Below are 20,628 nucleotides of genomic sequence, written 5' to 3'. Positions count from 1 at the left end.
TCTGTTGTCTGCCCTTAACATTGTTTGTGCCATGGTGCTTGTTGCCATAGGACTCTCTTCATGTCATGCGGGGATGCCTTTCTTGTCGTGATGTGCTTTGCTTCCACTGTGTGTCTGGTGATGTATCTGTACTGTTGCCAAGTGTCTTCCGTCTGTGTTTTATTTGTATCCCCACCCCCTGCCCCACAGTAGGCTTTATGTCTCTCCAGGTAATCATTGTAAATGCAATGTTTTTCTTAATTGAGCTGCCTGGTAAAATATATAAATAAAATAAAATAGCACCTCCAACTTGCGGTGGTCAAGCACATTGTAGGTCTTGGACTTGGTGGTGGTCACAATGGTCTGATAGCGAACAAAGATCTTCTCGATCCCCTCCACTTTCATGTGTTGCAGAGATGCGAGGTCCTCCAAAATGGAGGCCATGTCTGCAATCTTCTCCAGTCGCTTGCAGAATGTGTCGAATTTGCCGAAGATGTAATTCTCACTGCAGTGACACAGATGAAGTGTTTATTTGAGGTGTGCTCAATTCGTTTTTGAACTATTTTATTGGTTAAAAAAACAGTTTTTACATGTAACTGAGAATAGGAAAAGAAAAGCATAGGTAATTGACCCGGGTCTAATTTCTCCAAATCGTCTACTTTTTTGTTTTGTTTACCTGAACTCAAACTGCTTGTCGTTGGGGTTGTCCCGAAGCTTCTCTCGCACCCTCTGGAAGCACAGCTGATACTCCTGGTTGAGCTGTGTGCATTCTCTGATCTTCCTCAACATCTCGTTTCTGAGAGGAGACATGCCATAGACGTCCTTCAGTAACACGGTTCCATATGCTAACAAATAAGGCATAGAAATCCTTCCAGAGTGTGAATAATATAATTATACTATAATATTTATTTCGCAATAGTTGCTTGGCACAGTCGTAGGTTTACTTTACTTAAAAACAATTTTAAACATGACCTCACATGCATCACCATAATTGTTGATTAGTTGGAAGCTATAATGTAAAATTAACTGCTTTCATTTGAATGTCCTCTAGAATAGACAAATGTACTTATGAATGAAGCAACATTTTTCAGAGTAGATTTGTCCTGAAATATGAGCATAGTACTGCAGTTTACAGAGTCTTTGAGTTGGAAAGCAGGGCCACTTTCTGCAAGAAGTTATTGGGTGACTTATAATATTGCTTGCATACCATGACTGTGCTGAAAAATTGCCTGCATCCCTATTTCAATCTCAGAGGCTTACTTACTTTACGGAAATAGGTCGAAACGGTTTTATAGCTGCAGTTTGTTAAATTGCAAAATAAATCAATATTTTTCATTCAGGGTTTAATTTGTCACACATGGAGATTGATTCATATGGGGTATATTTATGTGTATAATGTGGTAGAATTATGGCATACAGTATATATACAGTGGCAAGAAAAAGTATGTGAACCCTTTGGAATTTCCTGGATTTCTGCATAAATTGGTCATCAAATTTGATCTGATCTTCATCTAAGTCACAACAATAGACAAACACTGTGTGCTTAAACTAATAACACACAAATTATTGTATTTTTCTTGTCTATATTGAATACAAAATTTAAACTTGCACAGTGTAGGTTGGGAAAAGTATGTGAACCCCTAGGCTAATGACTTCTCCAAAAGCTAATTGGAGTCAGGAGTCAGCTAACCTCAAGTCCAATCAATGAGACAATTGATTGGAGATGTTGGTTAGAGCTGCCTTGCCCTAGAAAAAACACTCACAAAATGTGAGTTTGCTATTCACAAGGAGCATTGCCTGATGTGAACCATCCCTGGAATGAAAGAGATCTCAAAATACCTAAGATTAAGAATTGTTGACTTGCATAAAGCAGGAAATGGTTACAAAAGTACATTTTTTTTGCCACATTTCAGGCTTCAAACATAAAGATATAAAACTGTATTTTTTTGTGAAGAATCAACAACAAGTGGGACACAATCATGAAGTGGAACGACATTTATTGGATATTTCAAACTTTTTTAACAAATCAAAAACTGAAAAATTGGGCGTGCAAAATTATTCAGCCCCTTTACTTTCAGTGCAGCAAACTCTCTCCAGAAGTTCAGTGAGGATCTCTGAATGATCCAATGTTGACCTAAATGACTAATGATGATAAATACAATCCACCTGTGTGTAATCAAGTCTCCGTATAAATGCACCTGCACTGTGATAGTCTCAGAGGTCCGTTAAAAGCGCAGAGAGCATCATGAAGAACAAGGAACACACCAGGCAGGTCCGAGATACTGTTGTGAAGAAGTTTAAAGCCGGATTTGGATACAAAAAGATTTCCCAAGCTTTAAACACGGGTCACTACTAATGTAAACTTTTTAAATTTTTTAAAATGTTTTTTTTTGTCAGAAATGCCTTCTCAAACACGAAAAAAGTGAGCAACCTTCCCGCTAGCCATGATTGGTTAAGATAATGAGTGGGCTGGACATGCCGAGAGATGAGTTTGGATTGGTCTGCCATATAGCACGCTTCTGTCAATTTCAGCTGGTCAGTATGTCTAGGTAATCCTGTCTAACACTGCTTTTTTAAATGTATCGCTTTCTGGAGGACTGAGTTTTGAAATCAGTGGAATGTATGATAGCTAAAGAGATGGATAAAACACCTGTCTCTGGGTTACGTCTTCAAACTAAGGGCAATCATCGCATCTGACAGGAGACGCGTCCAACAATGAATGATGTATAAGATAGTCTAGCTAGATACATTTTCAGATATTACACTTTTCTAATTTTGACAGAAAGAGCTATTTGCTTGGTTAGCTATAGTTTATCACGTTTATCAACTTCCAAAGCCAAATTTCTTCCCCATTGTTCCTCAACTGTAGTGTATGATATACCATTTTGTAGCGTTGCGTCTCTACTTTTATCCAATGCAAAAAACACAATTTCATATTTTGCTACATAAGACTGATTTGAAACCGTCAGTCACACACATATGGAATCATGTCGTAATCAAAAAGAGTTAAACAAATCAGAATATATTTTAGATTTTAGATTCTTCAAATTAGCCACCCTTTGCCTTGATGTCTCTCAGCCAGCTTCATGAGGAATGCTTTTCCGACAGTCTTGAAGGAGTTTCCACATATGCTGAGCACTTGTTGGCTGCTTTTCCTTCCCTCTGCAGTCCAACTCATCCCAAACCATCTCAATTGGGTTGAGGTCGGGTGATTGTTGAGGCCATGGTCATCTGGTGCAGCATTCAAATAGCCCTCAAAAAGACGTTGGTCAAATAGCCTTAACACAGCCTGGAGGTGTGTTGGGTCATTGTCCTGTTGAATTATAGTCCCACTAAGCGTAAACCACATGGGATGGTATATCACTGCAGAATGCTGTGGTAGCCATGCTGGTTAAGTGTGCCTTGAATTCTAAATAAATCACTCACTGTGTCACCAGCAAATTACTCCCACACCATCACACATCCACCTCCAGGCTGTGTACGGGCTATTTGAACAAGAAGGAGAGTGATGGAGTGCTGCATCAGATGACCTGGCCTCCACAATGGCCTCTAAGTGACCCCAATATATATATACATACACACACAGTGCATTTGGGAAGGATTTAGACGCCTTCACTTTTTCCACATTTTGTTACGTTACAGCCTTATTCTAAAATGCATTACATTAAATTTTTTCCTCATTTATCTACACACAATACTGCACAATGACAAAACGAGAACAGGTTTTTAGAAATGTCTGCAAATGTATTAAAAATAAAAAAAACAGAAATACCTTATTAAGTGTTCAGACCCTTTGCTATGAGACTCGAAATTGAGCTCAGGTGCATCCTGTTTCCATTAAGGCACACACCTGTCTATATAAGGTTCCACAGTTGACAATGCATGTCAGAACATAAACCAAGCCATAAGGTCGAAGGAATTGTCCGTAGAGCTCAGAGACAGGATTGTGTCGAGGCACAGATCTGGGGAAGTGTACCAAAAAATGTCTGCAGCATTGAAGGTCCGCAAGAACACAGTGGCCTTCAGCGTTTTTAAATGGAAGTCTGGAACCACCAAGACTCTTCCTAGAGCTGACCGCCCAGCCAAACTGAGCAAGCGGGGGAGAAGGGCCTTGGTCAGAGAGGTGACCAAGAACCCGATGGTCACTCTGACAGAGCTCCAGAGTTCTTCTGTGAAGATGGGAGAACCTTCCAGAATGACAACCATCTCTGCAGCACTCCACCAATCAGGCCTTTATGGTAGAGTGGCCAGACGGAAGCCACTCCTCAGTAAAAGGTAAATGACAGCCTGCTTGGAGTTTGCCAAAAGGCACCCATAGGATTCCAAAGGATTCCAGATTCTCTGGTCTGATGAAACCAGGATTTAACTATTTTGCCTGAACGCCAAACGTCACGTCTGGAGGAAACCTGACACCATCCCTATGGTAAATCATGGTGGTGGCAGCATCATGCTGTGGGGATGTTTTTCAGCGGTAGGGACTGGGAGACCAGTGAGGGAAAGATGAACAGAGAAAAGAACAGAGAGATCCTTGATGAAAACCTGCTCCAGAGCGCTCAGGACCTCAGACTGGGGTGACGGTTCACCTTCCAACAGGACAAGGACCCTAAGCACACAGCTAAGACAATGCAGGAGTGGCTTTGGGACAGTCTCTGAATGTCCTTGAGTGACCCAGCCAGAGCCCGGACTTGAACCCGATCTAACATCTCTGGAGAGACCTGAAAATAGCTGTGCAGCAACGCTCCCCATCCAACCTGACAGAGCTTGAGAGGATCTGCCGAGAAGAATGGGAGAAACTCACCAAATACAGGTGTGCCAAGCATGTAGTGTCATACACAAGACGTCTCGAAGCTGTAATCGCTGCCAAAGGTGCTTCAACAAAGTACTGAGCAAAGCGTATGAATATTTATGTAAATATTTTATTTACATTTTTTATTTTTAATACATCTGCGATTCTTAAAACCTGTTTTTGCTTTGTCATTGTGGGGTATTGTGTGTAGATTGTTGAGGGAACAAACTATTTAATCCATTTTAGAATACGACTAACGTAACATAATAAATATATATGTATATATATATATATATATATATATATATATATATATATATATATATATATATATACATACACAGTGGGGCAAAAAAGTATTTAGTCAGACACCAATTGTGCAAGTTCTCCCACTTAAAAAGATGAGAGAGGCCTGTCATTTCCATCATAGGTACACTTCAACTATGACAGACAAAATGAGAAAAATAAATCCAGAAAATCACATTGTAGGATTTTTAATGAATTTATTTGCAAATTACGGTGGAAAATAAGTATTTGGTCAATAACAAAAATGTCTCAATACTTTGTTATATACCCTTTGCTGGTAATGACAGAGGACAAATGTTTTCTGTAAGTCTTCACAAGGTTTTCACACACTGTTGCTGGTATTTTGGCCCATTCCTCCATGCATATCTCCTCTAGAGCAGGCTGTTGCTGGGCAACATGGACTTTCAACTCCCTCCAAAGATTTTCTATGGGGTTGAGATCTGGAGACTGGCTAGTCCACTCCAGGACCTTGAACTGCTTCTTACGAAGCCACTCCTTCGTTGCCCGGGCGGTGTGTTTGGGATCATTGTCATGCTGAAAGACCCAGCCACGTTTCATCTTCAATGCCCTTGCTGATGGAAGGAGGTTTTCCCTCAAAATCTCACGATACATGGCCCCATTCATTCTTTCCTTTACACAGATCAGTCGTCCTGGTCCCTTTGCAGAAAAACAGCCCCAAAGCATGATGTTTCCACCCCCATGCTTCACAGTAGGTATGATGTTCTTTGGATGCAACTCAGCATTCTTGATGCTGTCTATATTGCGGCAAACCAGGCCATTTCCGCTCCACGCGTCCCGGGCTCCAGGGAAACTCACTGTCCCGTGCAGGCCTGGGAGGATTGTAACGGGAAACATAACCTTCTCCCATCCATCCAACTCCCGCCTGCTCATTCCAGTCACCCTTTCCTGGGACAACCACGAGCTTCCCCTTCAAGCCTTGGTAGACTCTGGAGCCGCAGGTAACTTCATGGATGGTGTCTTGGTGAAGGAGAATGGCGTTCCCGCTGAATCCTCTAATTGACCCCATGAGGGTTACTACATTGGATGTAAGCCCTTTGGGATCTGGACTTGTCACACGTGTCACTACCCCCGTGCGACTTTCAGTTTCTCAACACCAGGAAGTGATGAACTGTCATCTGATCTCCTGTTCCGAGTTCCCTCTCGTCCTTGGATACCCCTGGCTTCACAGCCATAACCCTCACATCGACTGGTCTGTGGACACTATCAAGCAGTGGGGTCCTACGTGCCAAGCCACTTGTATCTTCCCGAGTTCCCCGAGTTCTCCTCCCGAGTCTCTAGAATCCATCAACCTGTCCCGAGTTCCCGAGTGTTACCATGACCTCAAACCGGTATTTAGCAAACAGAGGGCCACCATGCTACCACCCCATAGACCTTACGATTGCCCCATGTTTCTGGGCACCTGCCCCCCCAGGGGTCGGATCTTTCCCTATCTCCTCCCGAACGAGCTGCTATGGATACCTACATCAAGGACGCTCTGGCAGCAGGCCTCATGCGTCCATCCACCTCGCCGGCGGGAGCAGGGTTTTTCTTTGTGGCCAAAAAAGACGGTGGATTACGTCCTTGCATCAACTACCGGGGACTAAATGCCATAACCGACCGTAACCGCTACCCGCTACCCCTTATGGCCACAGCCTTTGAGCTGCTCCAGGAAGCAGTTGTCTTCACTAGGCTTGACCTGCGGAACGCATACCATCTTGTGCGGATCAGACCCGGTGACGAGTGGAAGACCGCTTTCAACACGCCTACTGGTCACTACGAATACTTGGTGATGCCCTTCGGCCTGACCAACGCCCCGGCTGTGTTCCAAGCGCTCACAAACGATGTGCTTAGGGATATGCTTAACATATACGTGTTTGTTTACTTGGATGACATCCTCATCTTTTCGAGCTCCCTTCAAGAACACACAAAGCATGTCAGACAAGTACTCAAACGCCTCCTAGACAGCCAACAGAAAAATTGCAGAGCATCATTGATTTTCTACCAGGGAGGATGAAAGCCAGCTGTGTGGCTCATTTGCTAAGAGTGTGCTGCTAGCAATGCCTAGGCTGTGGGTTCAATTCCTTCAGTGATCACATATATGATTATATCCGGATAAATACCTGTCATGATCCCAGACCTTGGCCACGTCCTGGCATAGGTAGGCCTTGCAGGTTGTAATCATCTGGTTGGTGACCTTGACAAAGAGAGAGGTCATTCTCTCTGAGGTATTGTAGTACTGGGAGATGCTGTGGATCATACGGATGCTGTTCATCAGTCTGGGAATGTGTTCCAACATGGTCGTCTAGAAGAGGTAATAAACAGTGACATGTCTTGTCTAATTGTTCGTACACATACAGGTGCAGCGTTTTAGTATTGTCGTCTTATATCTTATGTTTGTTTGTGGCATGCACAGTTCCAAGGATCTGCATATAAACATACATGAGCTAAGGCTGTGAGGACTGTTTGCACTTTTCAAAAGCATTCATCTGAATGGTTAAAGTCATAAGCATTAGAATTTCTAGCCTTAGAAGCTCTCAGAATATATAGTCTTATTGCATATTTCCACCCACCCTGATATCACTGAAAAACAGATTTGATCCCAAAGCCATTCGACTGTTAAATAGCTATCACTAGCCAGCCTCCACACGGTACCCTGCCCAAGGCCACCCTATTTAACTATTGCTGTACATATACTATTCCTCAGATATACTACACATTCTATCCACATACTGTCCATAATGTCTGTACATTCCATCACATACTGTATGTACATCCCACCACATACTGTCCATAATGTCTGTACATTCCATCACATACTGTATGTACATCCCACCACATACTGTCCATAATGTCTGTTCATCCCACCACATACTGTCCATAATGTCTGTACATCCCACCACATACTGTCCATAATGTCTGTTCATCCCACCACATACTGTATGTACATCCCACCATATACTGTCCATAATGTCTGTTCATCCCATCACATACTGTATGTACATAATGTCTGTACATTCCATCACATACTGTATGTGCATCCCACCACATACTGTCCATAATGTCTGTTCATCCCACCACATACTGTCCATAATGTCTGTTCATCCCATCACATACTGTATGTACATCCCACCACATACTGTCCATAATGTCTGTACATTCCATCACATACTGTATGTGCATCCCACCACATACTGTCCATAATGTCTGTGCATCCCACCACATACTGTCCATAATGTCTGTTCATCCCACCACATACTGTCCATAATGTCTGTTCATCCCATCACATACTGTATGTACATCCCACCACATACTGTCCATAATGTCTGTACATTCCATCACATACTGTATGTGCATCCCACCACATACTGTCCATAATGTCTGTTCATCCCACCACATACTGTCCATAATGTCTGTTCATCCCATCACATACTGTCCATAATGTCTGTTCATCCCGTCACATACTGTATGTACATCCCATCACATACTGTCCATAATGTCTGTTCGTCCAATCACATACTGTCTATATAAAGTCTATATGTATGTTTTAAAATGTAATTAACTGTATATATATATATATATATATATATATATATACACACACACACACACACACACTCTGGAATCCGACATTGCTCGTCCTAATATTTCTATATTTATTAATTCCATTATTTAACTTTTAGGTTGTGTGTGTTGTTGTGTAATGTTAGATATTACTGCACTGTTGGAGCTAGGAACACAAGCACTACGCTGCACCTGCAATAACATCTGCTGAATATGTGAATGCAACCAATAAAATGTTGTTTGATGTCAAAGTTCTTACCGGAGTGCACTTTCCAAGCGGGCCAAAGAACTTCTCCAACGTGTAGAGGTATTTCATATTGTCTTTTGCTTCATTTGCCACAACAGTGATGTTTCCATCCTACCGCAGATAAGATTTGTGTTATGTTTCTACAGGGCTTGATTTTACTTCCACACAACCCCACTGAACTGTGTGAAATGCACAATAAAAATCACTGTGACTTTTGTAAGTCAGTCAAACTTTATTTGTCACGTGCGCCGAATACAAGAAGTGTAGACCTTACTGAGAAATGCTTACTTACTGGCCCTTAACCAACGGTGCAGTTCAAGCATTATATGCATATATATTATAAGCATATATGAGCATTAGTCCAAAAAAGTAACACTTGAATTCAAAATATCCATGTTCAAAATGACTGAATGCAACTGATAATAAAGGCCTGCCTTTACATATATATATATATATATATATATATATAGTATATAGAAAATAGAGGCTTTTACATATAGAGTATATAGAAAATAGAGAGAGTGAAACTGACCAGCTCTCTCCAGGTCCTTAGTGTCTTTGACTTGGCCACCTGCAGCACTCCAATAACTTTCTTCACATGAGGTCGTTTGATCTCATCCATTAGGCTGAGAAAACATCGATCACAATCAATATAGACTAGTGTGCACTCAACCAACACACCAAACAAGACATGCAGCATTCAAAAAAATATTGGCCAGCATAACAGAACAATTCTTTGTTTCAGGAAACCTAGCAGTTAAGAGCATTGGGCCAGTAATCGAAAGGGCCTTGACCCTAATGTCTGCTAAGTTATGTAAATGTAATAGATGTTCTAAGGTTTTTTAATGACACAGACTGAGTGTGGAGTTGAGACTTGTGTCAGAAAAAAGGGGAATTTTTCTGGTGGGTGGCATGACAAGTGAGTATGGGTACCTGTTAAAAGTGGTCATGCGGCTTTTCCAATGCTCCAGTTCAGCAGAGGGCCCTATGTCATCGGCCTCCTTCCTCATTTGCTCGCCCTCTGTCAGCACCTGTTCGATCTGGTGGGCCCAGTGAAGGAGAACTCCCTCCAGCTCCTCCACCAGTTCGGAGTTATTGGCTTGAGGGAAGAGACAAACTGTCTATGTTACAGACTTACTTTGAGCATGTATTTTCTCATGTGCAGTATGAGCTTAGCAGTACCGCTGACGTTGACATTTCTCTATGATGCTTGTTCATGTCCAGTATCTGCCAATGGAAGGATGTACTCACAGGAGGTTGGTGGCATCTTTATTGGGGAGGACGGGCTTGTGGTAATGGCTGGAGCGGAATCAGGGGAATGGTATCAAATACATCAAACGCATGGTTTCCATGTGTTTGATGCCATTCCGTTTGTGCCATTCCAGCCATTATTTCCAGCCGTTCTCCCCTCAGCAGCCTCCTGTGCATGTGCTGTACTATACATCGTCTATTCTACTCAAATAGATTTTTCAGTGGGTCTTTGCACAGGACTACCAATTAAATTAAATTAAATCAACTGTATTAATCCCCAAGGGGGAATAATTGCTCGGCATAACTGTCACGTTCTGACCTTTATTTCCGTTGTTTTGTATTTATTTAGTATGGTCAGGGCGTGAGTTGGGTGGGCAGTCTATGTTTGTTTTTCTATGTTTTGGGGCATTTCTATGTTTTCGGCCTAGTATGGTTCTCAATCAGAGGCAGGTGTCATTAGTTGTCTCTGATTGAGAATCATACTTAGGTAGCCTGGGTTGCACTGTTTGTTTGTGGGTGATTGTCTATGTTAGTGGCTTGTGTCAGCACAGGTCTCATTTTGTAGCTTCACGGTCGTATTTGGTTTATTGTTTTCGTTACTCTTTTGCATAGTGTTCAGTCTTTCTTTATTAAAGATTCACCATGGACACTTACCACGCTGCGTATTGGTCCTCCGATCCATCTCGCCTCTCCTCTTCAGATGAAGAGGAGGACGGCCGTGACAGAATCACCCACCAACCAAGGACCAAGCGGCGTGGTAGAAAACAGCGACGACAGCAGCAGCAGCAGCAACAACAACAGCGGCCGGTATCACAGGACTCCTGGACATGGGAGGAGATACTGAACGGAGAGGGACCCTGGGCACAGGCTGGGGAATATCGCCGCCCCAAAGCAGAGCTGGAGGCAGCGAAAGCTGAGCGGCGGCGATATGAGGAGGCAGCACGGCAGTCCGACAGGTACGAGAGACAGCCCCAAATTTTTTTGGGGGGGGGGCACACGAGGGGTGGAGCTAAGCCAGGTAGCAGACCTGCGCTCACCCCTCGTGCTTATTATAAGCAGCGCGATACTGGGCAGGCACCGTGTTATGCGGTTAAGCGCACGGTGTCGCCAGTACGTGTCCATAGCCCGGTGCGCTATAGGACAGCCCCCCGAGAGTGTCATGCGAGTGCGGGCATCGAGCCAGGGCGTATGGTGCCTGCTCAGCGGGTCTGGTCGCCGGTACGCAGTTTTGGCCCAGGGTATCCTGCGCCGGCTCTGCGTGCTGTGTCTCCGGGGCGCTGGGAGGGTGCAGTGCGTCCTCTGCCCGCGCTCCGCTCGTACCGGGCGACTGTGGGAATGGAGCCTAAGGGAGAGGTGCGTGTAGTAAGCACTAGATCTCCCGTGCTTACCCACAGCCCGGTTCAACCTGTGCCTGCACTCTGGAGGGTCCGGGCTAGAGTGGTTATCCAGCCTGGGGAAGTGGTGCCAAGGTTGCGCACCAGAGCTCCAGTGCTCCCCCACAGCCCGGTCCTTCAGGTGCCTCCTCCTAACCCCAAGCCTCCTGAAGGTCTCCCCAGCCTGGTGGTTCCTGTGGCAGCCCCACGCACCAGGCTGTCTCTCTGTCTCCTCCCTGCAGGTGGTCCCGCCTGTCCGGCGCCGCTGCCGGAGTCTCCCGCCTGTCCGGCGCCGCTGCCGGAGTCTCCCGCCTGTCCGGCGCCGCTGCCGGAGTCTCCCGCCTGTCCGGCGCCGCTGCCGGAGTCTCCCGCCTGTCCGGCGCCGCTGCCGGAGTCTCCCGCCTGTCCGGCGCCGCTGCCGGAGCCTCCCGCCTGTCCGGCGCCTCTGCCGGAGCCTCCCGCCTGTCCGGCGCCGCTGCCGGAGCCTCCCGCCTGTCCGGCGCCTCTGCCGGAGCCTCCCGCCTGTCCGGCGCCTCTGCCGGAGCCTCCCGCCTGTCCGGCGCCTCTGCCGGAGCCTCCCGCCTGTCCGGAGCCTCCCGCCTGTCCGGAGCCTCCCGCCTGTCCGGAGCCTCCCGCCTGTCCGGAGCCTCCCGCCTGTCCGGCGCCTCTGCCGGAGCCTCCCGCCTGTCCGGCGCCGCTGCCGGAGCCCCTCTGCCCAGAGCAGCTGTCTCTCTGTCCCGAGCAGCTGTCTCTCTGTCCCGAGCAGCTGTCTCTCTGTCCCGAGCAGCTGTCTCTCTGTCCCGAGCAGCTGTCTCTCTGTCCCGAGCAGCTGTCTCTCTGTCCCGAGCAGCTGTCTCTCTGTCCCGAGCAGCTGTCTCTCTGTCCCGAGCAGCTGTCTCTCTGTCCCGAGCAGCTGTCCCTCTGTCCCGAGCAGCTGCCCCTCTGTCCTTTGGGGTCATTGAGAGGGGTGGTCATGCTGAGAAAGAGGCGGACAATAAGGCGGACTAAGACAATGATGAGGTGGGGTCCGCGTCCCGCGCCAGAGCCGCCACCGCGGACAGACGCCCACCCAGACCCTCCCCTATAGGTCAAGGTTTTGCGGCCGGAGTCCGCACCTTTGGGGGGGGGGGTACTGTCACGTTCTGACCTTTATTTCCGTTTTGTATTTATTTAGTATGGTCAGGGCGTGAGTTGGGTGGGCAGTCTATGTTTGTTTTTCTATGTTTTGGGGCATTTCTATGTTTTCGGCCTAGTATGGTTCTCAATCAGAGGCAGGTGTCATTAGTTGTCTCTGATTGAGAATCATACTTAGGTAGCCTGGGTTGCACTGTTTGTTTGTGGGTGATTGTCTATGTTAGTGGCTTGTGTCAGCACAGGTCTCATTTTGTAGCTTCACGGTCGTATTTGGTTTATTGTTTTCGTTACTCTTTTGCATAGTGTTCAGTCTTTCTTTATTAAAGATTCACCATGGACACTTACCACGCTGCGTATTGGTCCTCCGATCCATCTCGCCTCTCCTCTTCAGATGAAGAGGAGGACGGCCGTGACAATAACAATGACAGGCAAATATGTAAGAATGAATACATTTCCCACAACATACAACAGAGTGGACAGTCGCTAATCACACACAAAAAAACACCAAAACCATAACTTAGGTAACTTCTATACCTGCAGCTGTGTAGTCTGCTGGGCCTAGCAGGCTGCTTAGGCTCTGTCCAGTGTCCACTCTGTGGAGATGGAACCTTCCCTCCATATTCAGTCTGGCAGAGGAGAGGTTGCTAATGAACTTGTCCACTGAACTCAGGAAGTCCTGAATCTGAGCATTCTGAAGTCCATCCTTCATGGAGCCCCAATTCTGGTGAGGATTGAACAAAACATTTATTGGGGTTGAAGTAGAGGAGATATAGGAGAGTTCAAATCAAACTGTATATGCCACATGCGCTGAATAGTTACATACAAACAATGCAGTTTAAGAAACAGAGTTAAGAAAATATTTACTAAATAGAAAGTAACACAATAACTTAATATAGAGGCTATATACAGGGGGTACTGATACCCAGTTAATGTGCGGGGGTACAGGTTATTCAAGGTCATTTGTACATGTAGGTAGGGGTAAAGTGATTGTCCATAGATAAACACAGAGTAGCAGTAGTGTAAAAACAAAGGTGTGGGTGGGGGGTCCATGTAAATAGTCTGGGTGGTCATTGGATACTGTCACGATCGTTTGTAGAAACGGACCAAGGCGCAGCGAATGTTGAGTTCCACATAATTGATTAATAGTGAAACTTAGCAAAAACAATAAACTAACATGAACCGTGACTACAGAGGTGCACTTACTTAAAATACAATATCCCACAAACACAGGTGGGAACAAACACTACTTAAATATGATCCCCAATTAGAGACAACGATTACCAGCTGCCTCTAATTGGGAATCATACAAATCACCAACATAGAAACATGAAAACTAGAACACCCAAATATAAATAATAAACTAGACTAACCCCCCAGTCACGCCCTGACCTACTCCACCATAGAAAATAAGGACTCTCTATGGTCAGGGCGTGACAGATACAGTGTTCATGAGTCTTATGACTTGGGGGTAGAAGCTGTTAAGGAGCCTTTTGGACCTAGACTTAGGCGCTCCGGTACCGCTTGCCGTGCAGTAGCAGAGATAACAGTCTATGACTTGGGTGACTGGAGTCTCTGACAATTTTTGGAGCCTTCCTCTGACACCGCCTAGTATGTAGGTCTTTGATGGCAGAAAGCTTGGCCTCAGTTGCCATACCAGGTGGCGATGCAACCAGTCAAGATGCTCTCGATGGTGCAGCTGCAGAACTTTTTGAGAATCTGGGGACCCATACCAAATCTTTTCAGTCTCCTGAGCGGGAAACTGTTGTCGTGCCCTCTTCACGAATGTCTTGGTGTGTTTGGACCATGATAGTTTGTTGGTGATGTGAACACCAAGGAACTTGAAACTCTCGACCCGCTTCACTACAGCGCCCTGTTATGTTGTGTTTGATTATTCTGTCTACTTTGAACAACTTAACATGCATGTTGATGGGGCATTATACTCAATAGGGAATTACCTCTTGAGACTTGAGTGCAGGCAGCATAATTTGTGAGAACAGTTTCTCCATACTGTACAAAATGCTCCCATTAGTGCAGTCTAGCATTCCGAAATTCACTTCCTGGAAGAAACAAGCAGTACAAGAGCAATAGCAAAACAGTGAAACAATTCGTAAACAGTGCCACTAAAGTGGTGGCTAGAAACGCTAGGCTTACTGACCTGGGAAACATTGGCGGTTGTTATGGCCTTGTCTGTCGTTCTCAAGAAAAACAAACACTTTTCAAGTAAGGCCTGAAACATAAGAGCCAACACATCACACGGCCTGGTGATGAGACTGAATGAGAGAAACAAAGAAAGACTCTTGTTTTTTACTGATACCATGGAAATCAATACTTAAGAAGTGGCAGAGGCTCTGTCTCCAATACCAACGTAATACAAACATTACCAAACTAGTAATTATGAGGTCATTCTGATACGCTTGTTTGAAGAAGGGGGCTCTGGTATATTTCACGGAGAGTGTTCTTCCCCATTACTATGCCTGCAAGGTGTTGAGTGCAGGACTGTATACTTTAAAGAAAGAATGTGAAAATTACAGACTGTGTCTTGTAAGCCATGATGGCATTCAAGTCCCCTTTTAGGGCTAGAAACTTTTGTCAGAGATAATTATTAAATGGAAGAAGTTCCGGACAAGGATTTCAAGTAGAAGTAGAACCAACACCGACTTCAATCAGTTCTGCAGCAAAACGTTACCTCTGAAGTTCCAGTGGTGAGAAAGAGCTTTTTCTGCCCAGGGGTAGAACTGACTGTGTCTGCCCAGGTGGGGTGGTTTGATGAAGGCTGAAAAAGGGAGATGGGGAAAGTACCATCATGTAATATTATAGGACTGATGTTCTTCGCTCCATTTTTTAAATGATGACAATAAAGAGAAAGGTCAGTTTACCACTTGTATGTCTTGATAGAAGAATATCAACCTCTTTGATCCATTAGGCGCAAAAAAATCCTCTATCAAATTGAACTAGAGCAGAGTTTATGACAGTTAGTATAATTGGAGTCTGGATGCATTTTGTGAATATCTGACCCCCCCCTTACCTTGTCATCCGATATAAAGGCCTCCTCCACCTCAGTCTCCCCCAGGCTCACACTGTCCACAAGCTTGGCTATGAGGTACTTGTGGCGGGCATCTAGCATGGCCCGGCGCTCATCCTTGGCAGCCCTGGCCTGCTTAGCCATCTCTTTCCTGGCTTCGTTGGAGAGTACCATCGTCCGTTTCCCTGAAACCTAATCACATCCAGACAGAATGGGAGTGAAAGAAAACACAACCTGGCGGAGCTACTGTGACATTCGTTTAGGGAGACAGTGTTTAGGGTTTTCCACATTAAGAAACTTCACCCATATTGTGAGATATGATTAACTGATCAGTTGATGCCCATCAAAAGTTAAAATGACTGAGGGGTTAACACCCTTTGTGCCCTTTCAGCTGTCTTGACTTCGTAAATACTCACAGTTGTACTGGCAGTTGAGGAAGGAAGAGCTGCCGATGCCGTGTGATTGGTGCTTTTAGGGTTGTGACCTCCTATTCGCCTGTGTCCACTCACTCCCACGTCTGTTGATATGGCAAAACATGACTGTCTATTTTCGTGGCCGATAAAATCAGAGCTTCATGTCTATATGTACTGTATGGCATGGTCTGTGTTTGTACTTCCTGTATGTCTATAGTTCTACCCATATACAGTGCCTTGTAAAATTATTCATCCCCTTTGTAGTTTTCCTATTTTGTTGCATTATAACCTGTCGTTTAAATATATATATTTTTTCATGTAATGGACATACACAAAATAATACAAATTGATGAAGTGAAATTAAAAAAATAACTTGTTTAAAAAAAGAAATTAAATAAATGCTATGAAGCCCCTAAATAAGACCTGTTGCAACCAATTCACTTCAGAAGTCACATAATTGGTTAAATAAAGTCCACCTGTGTGCAAACTAAGTGTCACATGATTTGTCACATGATCTCAGTATACAGTGGGAAGAACAAGTATTTGATACACAGACGATTTTGCAGGTTTTCCTACTTACAAAGCATGTAGAGGTCTGTAATTTTTATCATAGGTACATTTCAACTGTGAGAGATGGAATCTAAAACAAAAATCCAGAAAATCACATTGTATGATTTTTAAGTGATCACCTACCAACCAGTAAGAATTCCGGCTCTCACATACCTGTTTTTTTACTTTAAGAAGCCCTCCTGTTTTCCACTCATTACCTGTATTAACTGCACCTGTTTGAACTTGTTACCTGTATAAAAGACACCTGTCCACACACTCAATCAAACAGACTCCAACCTCTCCACAATGGCCAAGACCAGAGAGCTGTGTAAGGTCATCAGGGATAAAATGGTAGACCTGCACAAGGCTGGGATGGGCTACAGGACAATAGGCAAGCAGCTTGGTGAGAAGGCAACAACTGTTGGCGCAATTATTAGAAAATGGAAGAAGCTCAAGATGACGGTCAATCACCCTCGGTCTGGGGCTCCATGCAAGATCTCACCTCGTGGGGCATCAATGATCATGAGGAAGGTGAGCGATCAGCCCAGAACTACACGGCAGGACCTGGTCAATGACCTGAAGAGAGCTGGGACCACAGTCTCAAAGAAAACCATTAGTAACACACTACGCCGTCATGGATTAAAATCCTGCAGCGCACGCAAGGTCCCCCTGCTCAAGCCAGCTCATGTCCAGGCCCGTCTGAAGTTTGCCAATGACCATTTGGATGATCCAGAGGAGGAATGGGAGGTCATGTGGTCTGATGAGACAAAAATAGAGCTTTTTGGTCTAAACTCCACTCGCCGTGTTTGGAGGAAGAAGAAGGATGAATATAACCCCAAGAACACCATCTCAACCATGAAGCATGGAGGTGGAAACATGATTCTTTGGGGATGCTTTTCTGCAAAGGGGACAGGATGACTGCACCGTATTGAGGGGAGGATGGATGGGGCCATGTATCGCAAGATCTTGGCCAACAACCTCCTTCCCTCAGTAAGAACATTGAAGATGGGTTGTTGCTGGGTCTTCCAGCATGACAACGACCCGAAACACACAGCCCGGGCAACTAAGGAGTGGCTCTGTAAGAAGCATCTCAATGTCCTGGAGTGGCCTAGCCAGTCTCCAGACCTGAACCCAATAGAACATCTTTGGAGGGAGCTGAAAGTCCGTATTGCCTAGCGACAGCCCCGAAACCTGAAGGATGTGGAGAAGGTCTGTATGGAGGAGTGGGCCAAAATCCCTGCTGCAGTGTTTGCAAACCTTTGCTTTTCTGATGTATCAAATACTTATGTCATGCAATAAAATGCCAATGAATTACTTAAAAATCATACAATGTGATTTTACAGACCTCTACATGCTTTGTAAGTAGGAAAACCTGCTAAATCGGCAGTGAATCAAATACTTGATCTCCCCACTGTATATACACCTGTTCTGAAAGGCCCCCGCGTCTGCAACACCACTAAGCAAGGGGCACCATCAAGCATGCGGCACCATGAAGACCAAGGTGCTATCCAAACAGGTCAGGGACAAAGTTGTGGAGACGTACAGATCAGGGTTGGGTTATAAAAATATCCTAAATGTTGAACATCCCATGGACCACCATTAAATCCATTATTTAAAAATGGAAAGAATATGGCAACACAACAAACCTGCCAAGAGAGGGCCGCCCACCAAAACTCACAGACCAGGCAAAAAGGGCATTAATCAGAGAGGCACCAAAGAGACCAAAGAGACTCTCCACAGAGCTGAGCTTTACGGAAATGTGTCCAGAAAAAAAGCCATTGCTTAAAGAAAAAATAATCAAATACGTTTGGTGTTCGACAAAAGACATGTGGGAGACACCCCAAACATATGGAAGAAGGTACCCTGGTCAGATGAGACTAAAATTGAGCTTTTTGGCCATCAAGGAAAACGCTATGTCTGGCGCAAACCCAACACCTCTCATCACCTCGAGAATACCATCCCCCCAGTGAAGCATGGTGGTGGCAGCATCATGCTGTTGGGAGGATTTTCATCAGCAGGGACTGGGAAACTGGTCAGAATTGAAGGAATAATGGATGGCGCTAAATACAAGGAAATTCTTGAGGGAAACCTGTTTCAGTCTTCCAGAGATTTGAGACTGGGACAAAGGTTTACCTTCCAGCAAGACAATAACCCTAAGCATATTGCTAAAGCAACACTCAAGTGGTTTAAGGGGAAACATTTACATGTCTTGGAATGGCCTAGTCAAAGCCCAGACCTCAATCCAATTGAGGTAATTGGTATGTGGTATGACTTTAAGATTTTGTACACCGGAACCCATCCAACTTGAAGGAGCTGGAGCAGTTTTTCCTTGAAGAATGGGTAAAAATCCCAGTAGCTAGATGTTCCAAGCTTATAGTGACATACCCCCAAGACTTGCAGCTGTAATTGTGGCAAAAGGTGGCTCTGCAAAAGTATTGACTTTGCGGGGGTGAATAGTTATGCACGCTCAAGTTTTCTGTTTTGTTGTCTTATTTCTTGTTTGTTTCACAATAAAAAATATATTGCATCTTCAAAGTGGTAAGCATGTTGTGTAAATCAAATGATACAACCCCCCCAAAAAATCTATTTTAATTCCAGGTTGTAAGACAACAAAATAGGAAAAATGCCAAGGGGGGTGAATACTTTCGCAAGACACTGCACTTGCACTGTACCTTTTCGTATACTAACAAGTGGAGGTGTTAACTCATTTGAATGGTCGGGTGCAGTTGTCTGGCTTAGCTCTCCCTCGGCCTTGTTCTCTTGTTCCCTCTTTGCTTCCTCAGGGCTGTCCTGCATCGTCTCCCCAGCATCAAGGCTTTCCTCTGTGGGAGGATTGGACACTTCCTCCTCTGGATCCACCTTCTCCGCTGGGGGGATGCCGGACCCCTCATCCACCTCAGGGTCCACTACTTCAACTGGCTGGAGATTCTGAGTGTCACACATCTTAAAGCGCAGAGGAGTTAGTTAATAGTCACTTTTGGGTTTTAAACTATTAGACGACATGGTCTAGTCAAGTGTAGGATCTTAATTTGATCCAGTTTTCTATAATTATCTTACACCTTTACATGATCTACGCATAACTTTATTGCAGTATTGAACAACATAGTTTTAACAAATAAACCCATTTGTCCATTGAAAATTATTATTAGAATAACTTATATTGTGCAATTGTCTATGCCAGGTATAATGATCATGTGAAATCTAACAATGCGCTGCACTGTCTATGGATACTGTAGTTCAAGTGTTTCCATAACATTCATTATGCGCATCCACACAAATGGAAAAGAACACAGGATAAATAATCCAACAATTTCTAAATTAAATGTTGAATATACCAGACCTCCCCCTCAGTTTTTCTGCTTTGTCTCTTGCTGCTCTCCTGCCGGGATGTGTGGTAAAAGAGCCTCTAGAGTCAGCTCAGCTAGCTGACGCTAAAGGCAATCAATGGGTGAATTGCTCTGACAAAGTTTGACTGTTGTCATGGCAACCCCTAGCCAGAATGACTAATCCACTGAAAACCAGCAGAGGGATAAGTCAAACAAATGCCTGTCCACATATGAATACACGAGAGGTCATTAAAGTCTGGCAACGCTAATGATACTTGAATTATGTCTGTCTGTCTGTCTGTCGGTCTGTGTGTGTGTGTGTGTGTGTGTGTGTAACTGTAAAATAGATAAAATCAAATCATGTTATTGATTAATCAGGTAAATGTTATTTTTGAGGTGTTTTTGAGGCTTAATAGATGTATTGTAAGAGAAACACACATAGATAATGCAATAAGGTATTAAGTGGTAGATATCATCTTCTATTGTGAGAAGTACGTTAAATCACAGTGCGTTTGTGTATTTACCATGATTGACTAATCATTGTCTTAGTAACTTCCGTTATGACATCCATATCATATAACTAACTACCTGGGGGTAGACTATTTCTAGGTACTAGCTACAGCTTAAACAAAGCCACAGCGAATTAAATGTACATCATTTAGCAGACGCTCTTATCCAGAG

General features: G+C 44.5%; 1 protein-coding gene across 1 annotated transcript in view; it reads right to left on the bottom strand.

Moving 5' to 3' along the window:
* The window catches only part of dnah5l (dynein, axonemal, heavy chain 5 like), a 68,315-nt gene extending 48,204 nt beyond the window's left edge, over positions 1-20,111 (bottom strand). Inside the window, exons 1-15 of the mRNA XM_036943917.2 lie at positions 19,962-20,111; positions 19,294-19,564; positions 16,076-16,176; positions 15,663-15,851; positions 15,514-15,588; positions 15,324-15,410; positions 14,793-14,864; positions 14,593-14,694; positions 13,172-13,358; positions 9,813-9,978; positions 9,412-9,505; positions 8,892-8,990; positions 7,192-7,373; positions 656-775; positions 283-484 (exon numbers count right to left, since the gene is read on the bottom strand). Coding sequence (XP_036799812.2) covers positions 283-484; positions 656-775; positions 7,192-7,373; positions 8,892-8,990; positions 9,412-9,505; positions 9,813-9,978; positions 13,172-13,358; positions 14,593-14,694; positions 14,793-14,864; positions 15,324-15,410; positions 15,514-15,588; positions 15,663-15,851; positions 16,076-16,176; positions 19,294-19,564 — 1,947 coding nt within the window. The 5' untranslated portion in view covers positions 19,962-20,111. The remainder of the gene's footprint in view (positions 1-282; positions 485-655; positions 776-7,191; positions 7,374-8,891; positions 8,991-9,411; positions 9,506-9,812; positions 9,979-13,171; positions 13,359-14,592; positions 14,695-14,792; positions 14,865-15,323; positions 15,411-15,513; positions 15,589-15,662; positions 15,852-16,075; positions 16,177-19,293; positions 19,565-19,961) is intronic.
* Between the last annotated feature and the right edge of the window lie 517 nt (positions 20,112-20,628).

The sequence above is a fragment of the Oncorhynchus mykiss genome, chromosome 15, assembly GCF_057628025.1.
Source record: "Oncorhynchus mykiss isolate SJ-2025 chromosome 15, ASM5762802v1, whole genome shotgun sequence".
Classification (NCBI taxonomy): Eukaryota; Metazoa; Chordata; class Actinopteri; order Salmoniformes; family Salmonidae; genus Oncorhynchus; species Oncorhynchus mykiss.
The sequence above is the reverse complement of the archived record's forward strand: the minus strand, read 5'-3'. Positions and strand labels throughout refer to the sequence as shown.